General features: G+C 38.1%; 2 protein-coding genes across 2 annotated transcripts in view; both read left to right on the top strand.

Annotated features, from left to right (window-relative positions):
- Nucleotides 1-368: 368 nt before the first annotated feature.
- LOC144044932 (GRB2-related adapter protein 2-like) lies at nucleotides 369-7034 on the top strand. The gene is made up of 8 exons (XM_077559649.1): nucleotides 369-627; nucleotides 1501-1610; nucleotides 1677-1768; nucleotides 1846-1965; nucleotides 3008-3191; nucleotides 4567-4680; nucleotides 5202-5306; nucleotides 6741-7034. The coding sequence occupies exons 2-8, from the start codon at nucleotides 1533-1535 to the stop codon at nucleotides 6924-6926; spliced, it is 879 nt and encodes a 292-aa protein (XP_077415775.1). The 5' UTR covers nucleotides 369-627; nucleotides 1501-1532; the 3' UTR covers nucleotides 6927-7034.
- A 325-nt stretch (nucleotides 7035-7359) lies between these two features.
- LOC144044388 (uncharacterized) overlaps nucleotides 7360-13297 on the top strand; it is a 28313-nt gene continuing 22375 nt past the window's right edge. The window contains exons 1-2 of the mRNA XM_077558768.1: nucleotides 7360-8255; nucleotides 8999-9036. The gene's annotated coding sequence lies outside the window, so the exon portion shown is untranslated. The remainder of the gene's footprint in view (nucleotides 8256-8998; nucleotides 9037-13297) is intronic.

Genomic DNA, 13297 nt, shown 5'->3' with positions numbered 1-13297 from the left:
TTTATCTTGGCTATGTTGAAATAATTAAAAAATATATATTATATATTATATAAATAAATAAAATAACATTTAACAACAAGCGAAATGAAAATATAAATACATATAGTACACACATACAAAAAACGCCTCAATGAATGCAACAAATGTTCGAGGACTTTAAATGTATTTCTTTTGTTTATTAAATAAACTATCCAGTTATTTAGTCAGCAAAAATTCAAACGTTTAAATTGACCACTTTCAAAAGAAAACTGTCTAAATATTCCCCAAATTGCCAGGCTTTTTTGATAATGTTTAAGCGTCAAAGACACGCTGTCGACAGAAACGCTGCAGTACATATTTTATTTTGAAAACAGGAGGTGACTAAATGGTCCAACAGGTGCATATTGACGTGCGCGTGTTCATATACGAGCAAAAGTGCGTTGAGATGCACACACCATCATCGATTCCGAATATTATGCCGTTTTTTTGTCCATGACAATATTTGAAGTTGAAGTGTTTTATTTTGTGAGCGCTCTTCGTGGTTTCGCTGCTGCACGTGACGCGGAAGGAAAATGAAAATAACGGTTTGTCTCTTGGTTTTATTTTCCATGGATTAAACTTCACGCAAGTTCAACCGAAGCCTCCAAGGTAAATGTTCAAATTAATTGTTTACGTCATAAAAAGTGCAAAGTGTAATTGAGTAAAAACAAGAGCACGTGCGTAAATGTTGTTGATTTTAATATTTATGATCCTATTTAAAGATTACTTTCACTTTTGCTCTTCTACATTTTTTTAGTCAGCCATTGAGTCAGTTATTGTTAAGTAATTTTCACTTGTTGATGGTTATTCACATCCTGCGTGGATTTTTATAAAAATTAATAATCCATCCATTTAACTGGACCTCTTATTATTAATGAACATATAATGTATATGATCTGATCTGCTTTCAAAAAAGTTAGAAATTATTATTAGATCATTGATCTTTTTCAACGTTGAACTTCTTCCCGCCATTGGTGGAATTTTCCATAAATTGTTGCTTCAGTTGTAGCTGTAGGAGGCGCGCTTCGCCATCACGTGACACTTGAACAGTCAACGAATGCTTGATGTGTTTTATTTGATTGCTCGCTACTTTTGTCATGAAATTAGTGATAATATTCTAGTCATTAAAACACACATCTACAAACAAGATTTGACAATGTGAAAAAAAGTGAAACATCAGCACAGTTGTGTGTTCCTGTCAATCTCACGTGCCATAAATGTGTGAGACATTTGATATTTTACTCAATTATTAGTTTTTACTTGTTTGCTAGCTAGTGGCAAAGTTGCAGGTGCCATCTCATGCACCCTTAAGACTTTTCAGTATTATAATGCACGTATTATAATATTATTATTTTAATGGTTGCTTTGTAGAGGTTTAAATGACATTTCAGTTTGGAAATGCTCATGTGTCTATCTTTATCATCCGTCCTCTGGCCGTCCATCCGTTTAGTTATCCATCTATCCATTTGTCTATCTATCTAGGTGCTGTTGTTTTGGTTGTGGTGGTTGCCAAGATGGAGGCAAGAGGAAAGTACGACTTCACAGCGACGGCGGCTGGCGAGTTGAGCTTTAAGAAGGACGACGTGGTCAAGGTTAGAAACCAAGCTCGCTCCCGAGTCAACTTTTAACCTCAAAAATGTCTTTACGTCTCCCATCAGATTTTAAGTACGCACGGCGAGTGGTACAAAGCCGAGATGGACGGGCACGAAGGCTTCGTCCCCCAAAACTACATTGATGTGACCACGCCCGGGTAAACCCCGCCCACATGTGATGTGATGCCATCCTCGGTCTTCCTTTTCTTGTGTGTTGACGCGCAAATGTTTGCAGATGGTTCAATGAGAACGCCACTCGCGGCGCGGCTGAGCAAATCCTCATCGCCAAACCCGTGGGAGACTTCGTGATCCGAGGATGTCAAAGTTCACCCGGAAACTTTTCCATCTCTGTCAAGTCAGTCACCAACTCCAACACAAACATAGCATATTTTTTCAAAGATTTTGGCATACTTATCAGAAATAACAAAAAGCTTGACTTTTTTCTCTATTTTGTCACCTTACAATAATTCCAAAACTGATTACATTAATTTCCATTAATCCATTACAGGCTCCAGTCACCCACCTGCCCCTTCCCCCGCCCCCGCCTAAATAAGTTTTTAATGAGAGAAAAAATTTGGGAAAAAATAGAACTCCATAATATTGTACGTTATGAAACTTACAGGTATGACACAACTAAATTCAATGTAAAGAATGTAACCGTTTTTTCCGCCACAATTTTCCGTCAGTTCAGTGAACTGTGCTGCTCCTTTTGGTGTACGTACCTTGGCCACCTGGGGGCAGTACAGTATATTACAAACATACAAATGTACTTGTAAATTTTGTTATACTGCACAAGTTGATTAGACAAGTCACAGATTATTTTCAACAATTAAAACAAATATTTAAATATTTTTGTTGTATTTTATTTTGGTGAGGCGAGTCAATTCTTTTTTTTTTTTTCGTGGGAAACATGAAAAATGCTAATTGGCTTATTAGCAACTATCGAAGCTAGTAGTTAGCATGTCAGTGGTGTTTTGCTTTGTTTGCTAGCATCAAGCTAAATTGACTTTCCTAAGGTTAAGTTAAATAAAGTCTCTTTGTTTTATGTTAAGTTTTGTTTGTTCTCTGCCAAACTGATGCTTTTTGTCAAGTGAGTTCACTGCCACCACATACGGCACCAAATTTTTGCTTGCAAGTTAAAGCAAAGAAATGTCCGAAAGAAGGCCTTTACCTTGAAAAATTTATAAAACAGGTGACTTATATCTCAAGGCAAGACTGTAAAGACTCTTAACATGTGCCAGTTCTACTTTTGTTTGTTTGAAAAGTGAAAGTTTAGCTGCTGCTAATTAATAGCGAATGCTAAGTGTGCTGACAAAAGCATGGTTAAGCTAACGCAGGTTTTAGCACGTCGGTCCTGTCGACTTTGAGTTGTGTTTGTCGCTTAATGTTGACCTCAGGCACGAGTGCGACGTGCAACACTTCAAGGTCATCCGCGACGAGCGAGGTCACTACTTCCTGTGGGCCGAGAGGTTCACGTCCCTCAACAAACTGGTGGACTTCTACAAGACCACCTCCATCTCAAAGACCACCAACATCTTCCTCAACGACAACGCCATCAGAACAACACCCGGAGCGCAATCGGTAAATACTTCAAGTCCCTGTAAAGTTCAAATAGACTTGTTTTGAAAATTCAAATCTCAGAGAAAAATTTTGTTAGCAAATTTGCTCAATGGTCAACAGCCAATCAAATTGCACCCATTTTTCATATGGCTACATATCGCTCTATGTTTGAGCCACAAAAATATCTGCTTCTGGTGGCTGAAACGAGGCGCTCTAAAATAGACACACCACTGTGAAGCCATATTCCACATGCTGGCTGGCATTTAAAAAGTAGCTTTTGAAAAAAAAATTGTAAAATGACCTCACTTTTCTCACTTTCTTTCCATGGCGAACAACATGGCCAACAACGAGGCACTCTAAAGCGGCCAGACCAGGGCAAAGCCTCTGTACACACCCATTGTCAAGTCCTTTTTACATTTTATTGAATTTTAAACCTGGCTTTGTTGCCTACTCACTGACATGCGCACACTCATGGCCGACAATGAGGCACTCTAGACTGGCCACGTCAGCCCAGAGCTTCATGTCAGTCTCGAAATTTGCTCTTGTACCCTTCTCTGTGTGACGTCCGTGCACTCACGGCTTACAACGAGGTGCTCTAAAGCGGCCACACCGGCAAACTATCCAACATTAGCTGTATTCAGGGTATCAGGTAAGCGTTGCAAATTTTAGTTTGCTCTGAGCTGAACAGGAAGTGAGCAAGCTGCCAACCTTCAGAGAAATCACACCACACGGTGAGGCATTTGGTTAGCGCAGTGCGCCTTGCAGCGAGAAGGTTCCGGGTTGGAATCTCAATGAGGAAACTGTCTGTGGTGACTTTTGCTAACCACAAAAAAAATCAAGAAAAAGTACAGCGGTACCTTTTTTTACATCAAATATATATTCCCCATTGAAATTAAATGCAATTCCAGCACCTAAAACAAACAAACAACTTTTCTGTTACATGATTTTAAGAAAGAAAAATAGCACTAGACTATAAAAAAAAAGCCCATAATCAAATCTATTGTAAACAAATAAAGTGCTTTCATGAAGTGTAATTAGAGCACATCCTTCAGTATTTGTGTGCTGGATGTATGCCTTTAAGGGGTGCGGCCTAGTCAGTGATGTAAGTAGCTGCAGTCGGATTGGCCTACTTGTGAGCGTGTGAGCGTGAGTTGTGGTCTACAGCAGCTTCTTGGAAATGTTTCCTTTATGTATGTGTGTTTGAGGGTCACATGACAGGGCATTATGTCGTCTTTTCTACTTCACTCTGGAACTTTCTCAAATTTGGCTTTGCAATACAAAGCACACAAAAAAAATGGACACAAGCAACAGCTTTCTGCTAGAAAAACTTTTATGCTCTAGTAGTGTTGTATAGTTACTACTGGAATAAACAATTGTAATGTCTCTCTCCCTGCAGATAAAGGGAGGAAATTTACCCGAACAGCAAAGCATGGCCCACATCATGATGGCCAACATGGCCGCCGCCGCCGCCGGACGACGAGTCACCGATCAGCCTCAACATGGCCACATGGTAACCACATGATATTGTCACATACTGTTCCTTTAATGTACAACATTGTTATTATAAATATTTGTAATTTTTTGCAATAAACAACTTGTCTTCACCTTTGAACATTTCATATATGCAAATATTTCAGCTTCCAGCATTTGTTTGGAAGCTTAGAATTACTAAAATAATAATTAGCAACAGTGATGATAATTTCTGCTAGCCTGTCTATGGCATTTCACATTATATGTTAGCATAAAGCTAGTGTTGAAGGTGAAAATTGGGATCTAAAGGACACTTTTTGTAACCTGAAGATCAAAATTGTGACTTGAAGTTCAAAATTGGGACTCTAAGGTCAAATATTTGGACCTCAGTTTCCGGACATGAAGGTCACAATTCCAATTAAGATTTGAAGGTCATTTTTTGGTATCCTCAAGAACGACATTTTGTTTTTAATGTCAAACTTGAAGATCATTTTTGAGACTTACAAATGTTAAAAATGTAAAAAATAAAAAAGTCAAAGTTTGTATCTTGTGGTATTGCAGCCAAGAGGGCGTGGGCTGGAGGAGCACATTGAGAGCGTTGTCCAATCAGGAAGAAGAAGCCCGATTGCTGCTGCTCGAGCACCTGACACCGCCCGCGTCCACCAGGTCTGACCAACACACTGCTCACTGTATTTAATCCCTCCATCTGTCAGCATAGCAACATATATGGAAGATCAAAAATGCCAAAATAAAATTTTTTAGTCAGTGGAACCTCGGAGTTTGAACGTCTCGGAACTCGTACAAATCGGACTTCAACCAAAAAAATCTGAGTAAAAAAATGCCTCGGAGTTCGAACACCCAAGCAAAGCAAGCTAAGCCGAACGTACCTTGAAAACGGGTAGCCGAGTGAAGCCGAGCAATGCCGGATGCTCACGATGCACTGCTCATTTCCAGTCAGATCGTGAATACTCCCGGAGGTGCTCCATACTCGCGAGTGCATTTTGATTTTTCCACGACGATTTTCTTTGCCATGGGCCCAAAGAAAGACAACAGTGCCAGTGGCAGCAAAAAAAAAACATACAGTGCTACGAACCACAGTGGAATTAGGAAGGAGATTATCGCGCCATTGTAACTACCGTGACTACTTCTGTAAATACTGGCACGAGGACCTCCCTTAGCTGTTTCACAATGTGCCTGATGTTAAACAACGCACGGAAAGACCGCTTAGTAGCCTAACAATATGCCCAATGTAAAATACACAAACTCAGCACTGAACTAAAGCTAGCATTTAACATAGCATTTATCATCCACTGATGCCATCACACCACAACAAGAAAGTAAAAAAGTATTTTTTATTGTTTAAATACTGTACATAGTGTGCATGTTTTTTACATAAATAGAAATTGAAATGGGAATTTTCTGTTTTTGGAGCTTGGGAACGGAATAATTATTTCCTATGGGGAAAAATGTTTCGGAGGTTGAACAATTCGGCCTTTGAACACTTCGCAGGAACGAATTATGTTCAAACTCCGAGGTACCACTGTATACAAATGAAAGAAAAAGTGAAAATATAATTCAAAAATTTTATGCAAAGAATTAATATTTATGGAAATAAAAAATATGTATAAATAAATAAATAGCTTTAGAATTTATAAATTATGTTTTTTATATCCTTTTTATTTCTTTAAAAAAAAAAACTTTTATATTGGCACTTTTGGTCCTCCAAAATGCTGTGCGTGTGTGTGTGTGCGTGTTTGTGCATGCGTGCTTGTGTTTGTGTGTGTGTATGTGTGTGTGTGTGCAAGTGTGTGCGTGTGGTCTAGTTTTTGTTACATAGTGGGGCCAACATTTCGGGATTTCACAGAGTTGTGGGGCCCACCCGTCCATGTGGGGCCATTTTGCTGGGCCCCACAAGTTTAGACCTCTTTTTGAGGGTCAAGACTTGGTTTTAGAGTTTAGGTTTGAATTGGGTTATGGTTAAGGAATAGGGGTAGGCAATCATTTTTGATGGTTGGGGTTAGGGGGAAGGGGCTAGGAAATGCAGACAGATAGTAAAAGAAATGTGTGTGTGTGTGTGTGTGTGTGTGTGTTGTTTGGCAGCAAAGGGCCTTGCCGCCACAACAGGTTTTGGCTTTGTACAACTTCAAGGCCGAAGAAGATGACGAGTTGAGTTTCTGCGCCGGCGACGTCATCAACATCACCAACGCCTCCGACCCTGCATGGTGGACGGGACAATGTGGTGGCAGGAAAGGACTCTTTCCAGCAAACTACACCAAACCACTATGACGCAGATGAAGTAGAAGAAGAATCACGTGAAGGGGAAGATGAGCCAAGTCAAGCTCAATTTAATAGGTACAGCAGAAATGTTTCAAATAAAGGTACATTTTATTCTGATGTGGTTTTATTTTGTACATTTTTAGCAGCAACAGCAATAATTAGGAGTGTGAGCTAGATGCGTTGCATAAGAAATTGACAAATGGAAGAATTTGTCGCTAAATGAGATCAGCTTCAGTGATATTCTTATCCAACTTTGGTTGTCTTGATAAGCTTGTTGCAATGTCATGAAGTGTTTCTCTTTAAAATGAAAAGATCTCGATCATGACCAGAAGATGAAAATGAAGCAGCAGCTGTGTTTTTTGTTTGTTTGTTTTTTGGAAGAGATTGAGGCGGTGAAGAGCCGAAGCAATGCGCCGCCGCTGCTCCACTTTAATCAAACAGGAAGTGGTTTGTTTGACTCCTCGCAGCTGCAGTGTGTGGTCAGGTGACTTACACCTTCACCATCTTCAGATTTGATGTGAAGATGGTGTTGGTTTATGATGAAATAATTCCTCTTCCTGTCAAAACTGCGAAATATCATACTTTTAAAAAGCACGCAAATGCAAATACAAATGTACATACTCAGCCATCAACGTGTCTTAAGGGGTCTTAAGATGTCTTAATAAGCAAAATCAAGACATCTCAAGACATTTTGGAACATCAAGACGTCTTAAGACAAGCATTTGAAGACATCATTCCTTGACAGAGCAGCACATGAGATGCCCCCCAAAGAGATTGTTGTGTCTTGAAGACATCGAATGTCTTAAAACAGCTTAAGACATATTTCATTTGTCTTAAAACATGCACATCTTAAGGTGTCTCGAGACATGGTATGGATGACTCGTTAAGCTAAAGTTTTTTATTTTTTAAAGTGCTTAATGACTAAATGATTGAACTAAATTAATATCACACAAAGAATTATCCATTTTAAATATACAATAACAATACATTAATAATGATTACAACAATATGTCATAATGTATTAAATAAAATGTTGTCATTCAACTAAAATATAGATTTGAATAAATTAATCTATGTAATAACATAGAGATTTGAGAACAAAACAAAACACAATCAAGCAGATTCAACACGTCAAACTATTCAATTCAATTACATTTTAAATTCAATTTCGACACGCACGCACGCGTACGCGCGAGGGGAGGGGCGAGGGTGCGCTTCCACAGGTGGACGTCGGATGACATCTGATGATCTTCAGACGCGTCAAGGAGGCAGCGGTTTTTTCTTTTGTTTTTCATGCTGTTCGACAATCCAGACGGCAACTATACGGCGAATGGAAAGGTGAGTAAAATAATTATTTCTTCGTACTGTGTATCTGTTTCAAATACCCCGGGATAACAATGTGCAAGGTACAGCTGCCATCACTGTTGCTGCAGTGTCGTGTGTTGTAAAAAGTTTGTCAAAGCACCACCGTGGCTGTTCGCTAACTAGGTACACTATGCTAGTTCAGTGTAAAAGTGAGTTTTGTATCGCTTTACCGTGGGCTACAAACGAACAAATTTCAATTCTTGTGGTTACGTACGTGGTTTTTGAGCCGAGGCAGCAGCGAGGGAATCGAACAGTTTGTCTCCCACCCACCGCCTGTGGCTAATCGCTAGCTAACAACGATAGCTATTGCAATATAAAGTGGAGCATTTCTGTCGTGTTACTTTGAGTTACCCTCAAACAAGTGTATGTTTCGGGTGTTGTTTTATCTCACGTTGTGCTTGTGCGCGTGTGTGAGGGAGCAGGTTCAGTAAGATGTTGTTTAGTACTGTTGAGCACTCAGGGCAATTGTACAACTTTTTGGTGCTCACAAAATAGCAGTGCTGCTTACATTGCATACATCTGGTCAACTTGGATGACTCCAACTGCTGGCTGAACTGATGTGATTATTTTTTTGGTGTTGTGTTATACATGTTATTTTAAAGTCACAGTGAAGTATGAATATGCAGTTATGACAAAAGTCAGTATTCTGAATTGTTGTTGACAAAGTGATTCATTCTTTTTTTTCTTGTGTTCTGCTGCACACAAATATTTTATAGGTTGAAGTTAGAGTGAAGATTAAAGAATCAGTATAAGAGTAAGTATTTGTTCATATATTTTTGATAAAAAGCCAATACAGGCAACTGTTGTGATTGTTTTTATGTTACAGTGAAGTGTGGAGAGTGAGCAATATTTAGAAAAAACAAACCAATCGTCTGAACTGATGTTGACTGCACGTGATTGTTGTTTCGTATATGCAATATATGTGTATTATTTTGTACTGTGTATCTTAAGCTATTTTGTGTAAAAAAAAAAAAATGTATTTTTGCAGTTGATAATATTGTATATTATTTTCTAATGTGTTCTCTCTAATGTGATTTTTTTTGACTAATTTGTATTTTCTGCACATTTTTATATTTACAAATATCTAATATTTGTATTTTTCTCACTTTCTTTTGTTCAAACTTTTTTGCACCATAGCTAGCTAATATTTTTGACAAAACACACATAAAGCAGTTTTGCTTTGACTCTCGTTAGATATTATTATTATTATTGTTATTGTTATTATTGTGAATGCATATCAAAGTTTTTAGTGTTAGATCCAGTTTCACCTTGCTTTCAATGTGTCCGGTGGGGAAAAATAATTGCAATTAAATAAATGTTAAATTTGAATGAGTTGATTGATTTCTTTCTAGGTTCTGCCTCAATCAAAATACTGTAATTACAAGAAAGCTAAATCAACTACAAGTAGCAGGATGCAAATTATTGTATGCTCACCAAATATGTTCAGCGGTAACAAACATTAGCATTCTGTATATACTGTGTAACATGGCTTTTCATTCTTTTTTATCATTAGTGTGAGGATTAAATGTCTTTTATGGTATAACTATTCACTGTCCCTCTTAATCAGTTAAATTTAACATTTTATTATTTTTGTCAGCTAAGCCCCTGTCTCACTCAGCAACTCAGGCTTGCGAGGGTGCGCGCACGTAGCGAGAGTTTGTTTTCGTCAGGTTTCATTCAAGGCTGCAAAACGTTGCAAAGACGTTCGGCAGACCTTCCGAAACCATTTTTATGCTCAGTTTTTCTTGTCGCCATCAAATTTTGAACATGTTACAAAAAATTCTTTGCGACTATAAAAACTGTTTGCAAGCATAAAAATATGGGTGACAAGGTTCTGGCAAACAGTCTTGAAAGAGACCTGACAAAATGCCATCACTCGCAATGCGCGCACCCTCGCAAGCTTTTGGCTGCTCAGTGAGACACGGTCTTAACTGACAAAAGTAGCGGTAATAAAATGTTAAATATAAAGAGGAACAGTAAAATAGTGATACCGTAAAAGACATCTTAAGATAATTTTAAGACGTCTCAAGACATTCATATTTCCAAGACATCTTAGGGCATCTCGAGTCTTATAGACATCTTGATTCATTAAGACATTTCAATACATGTCTATAGACATGTCTTGACTTTAGAAGACATCTCAAGACGTCTCAAAAATATGTCTTAAGACATAACTTAAGATGTCTTGAGGACACATTGATGGCACAGTATGTAGAAATAAACATTTAAAATTATGTGTTGATGATGATTTCATCTTTTTGCAAAAGAAGTATGATAATGTTATTTTCTCTATACAATTGAAACCTCCCAAGGTCTCATCATTCATTGTGTGGTTCTGTTGCCACGGTTACCAGGCCACCATGATCAGTTGACCTTGCCAGACAAAACGCCCTCACTTGCACACGAGTAACAAACGGCACATTGTGGGTTCAACATGTTAAGCATATAAGACGCTATGGAAGGACAGCTGACGTCTAAAGATTTATTTTTTAATGTACCGCACATACGACAATTTACATAAGGGCAGCAAGGCCTTAAGAAAAAAACTCCAATCATTTTTCACAAGAAATACATTTTGGATTTCAATCAAAATTTCCCCCTCCTTCATACTATTGAAAACAACTTTTTCTTTTTCCCTAAATCTGCAAAAAAAAAAAGGGGGGGGGGGTCTAAAGCACACACGTCCATGTAATCTAAAAATGTCTCTAGCGCCTATAGTCAGATTTCTGATTCACTATACTTGATTTCTTAAATAATAAAACTATTACATTAAATGCAACTAAGGTATTGCAAAAGTTGTAAAGTAGCCATCTTGAGAATGGAGTCTGCAGCATGTTCTGCTCCAGAGAAGACTGAAGACCTCGCATTGTTTCCTTCTTTATCTTGTCAACTTCAAATCTGCCAACTCACTCCTCAAGGTGATTTCATCGCAATCCACCAGTGCCGGCTTGTTGTAATACAGCCCAACATTCGAGGACAGTAGTCCTGATTTTTGTCTGTGGAAAAGCGAAAAACGGCACAAATAACAACCGTAGTTTCTTTGAAATCAGTACTTTTTGATTTTCATTCTGTGCATAGAAAATATTTAACTTAAGACTGACTAAAAACAATAATTACAACATGATTTCCTTTGTTTAAATTAATGAGTCAAATGTTTTGTTGCGTTTTGGTGTAACGTGACTTGTTTACTGATTGTTATTTGTTCTTTCTTTTGAGGTTATCAACCAAAATCAGGAACACCCCACATAAATTAAATGAAAAGGTAGTAACAAAGCACTTTGCTAACGAGCTATGGATCGGCTACGTGTCTGCTAATGCTTGGCGCTATCGAGCGTGGCTTTCGTCATGATTCGAAACAAAATGTGCTTGACGAGCCCCGAGAGGCTAATCACATGACCGCCGCGGCAACAGCTCTCATTGCGTGCTTTGTAAATCCTCAAAAAATGTTTGCAATCATGTTAGCCACCTGTGTCCAATTTCCAGCCAATATATTAGCCATGTTGTTGCGTGTGCAAACAAGATTTTTGTTTTAGCAATACTGGCAAACCACCACTAGCCACAAAAGCTGACTGTGACACGTTTTCAGCCAATATCTTCAAACGTGTAGAATCTTTACATTCATTTTGCAGGGTCTTCTTTCACATTTCACTAAATACGTTTTGAGCGTTTTACAGGTGTCATCACCATCTTGCGTTAACACTTATCAAAATACTTCACATTACAACAGCATTTTGAATTACTTCACTTGCATTCCTTATATCACTGACTCTTTGCTTTTTTAGAGCGCTTTGTTATCTTCATCTCACACAACAAAGCTTCTTACTTCTGATGCATAAGTGCCCTTGAACAGAGTCTCAAACACAAATAATGGACCTCAGAAAATGTACCAGACTCTTTTCCAACTTTGCTTAATAAAAGGTTTTGCAATTTCCATGTGAAAATTTCTCCTTGCCAGTTCAAATGTAAAGTTTATTTGGAAAATACTCAATTATGACATAGATTGTTTTGTTTCATAAGAGCTCATGTTGAGTGTGGAAGTAGGAAATGTAAAAAATTATGCAAATTTAAGGGGTAGGATGATCAACAGCTGCTGAATCACGTGAAGGTCACCATTTATTGTCCGGTTTGTAGTCGAAAAATGACTTCTGATTGGCCATCGTCGATTTCTGATGTTTACATTCAATATAGTCCAACTGAAGTATGGCAAAAGTAACAATCTCAAGAACAGTGTCCATCATGCTGGACTCCTGGCAAAGACTGAACATCATCTTCTGTCTCTTTGGCCTCCACGTGCATGATGACATCATCACAACTAGGGATGTTTGATAACACTTTTTTTTTCAGACCAATACTGTACTCCGAAACTCAACTCTTGAGTAGTCACTTATACCAAATAATGATACCACTAATACATACAATTCCCCACAAAAATGACAGATAATTTTAAAGAAAGACCTATGCATCCCAATAAAGCATTTTTCCTTAAAAAAAAAAAAAAAAAAGCCTGAAATTAATGACAACTTTTTATTTCCTCATCGTAAAATGGCCACAAAAGGGCGGCCGATTCTGGTATTGGCCACCGTCGTTAGTACCGATACCTTAAAATATGGCAAGTATCAGCACCAATACCTGGTATCGGTACTCGCCCATCCCTAATCCCACCCGCGTGAGTGTTATCAATTATTGTACTCATCATGCATGTCTCCTAAATACACTACATAGTGGAAACAAAAAATATCACTCCTACAATATATATGTGCTTATTTAAAAAAAAAAAGTATACACACCCCTGTGCAAATAATATTTTTTCTGGGATTTTTTTTCACGTCAAAATAAAATAACATTTTCAAAAAACATTGTACTTTATTATTTATCCAACTTGATGCTGATGATACGATGATAAGTCTAATACTATATCACATTTATTCTGGCCAGAAGGTCCACTTAACTGCAGCCTCTCTTGTGACACACGCACGCACGCACGCACATCGAATGGGATCCTAACACCTCCCACT

This window comes from Vanacampus margaritifer, chromosome 2, assembly GCF_051991255.1.
Source record: "Vanacampus margaritifer isolate UIUO_Vmar chromosome 2, RoL_Vmar_1.0, whole genome shotgun sequence".
Classification (NCBI taxonomy): domain Eukaryota; kingdom Metazoa; phylum Chordata; class Actinopteri; order Syngnathiformes; family Syngnathidae; genus Vanacampus; species Vanacampus margaritifer.
This window is presented reverse-complemented; position numbering and strand designations above follow the sequence as displayed.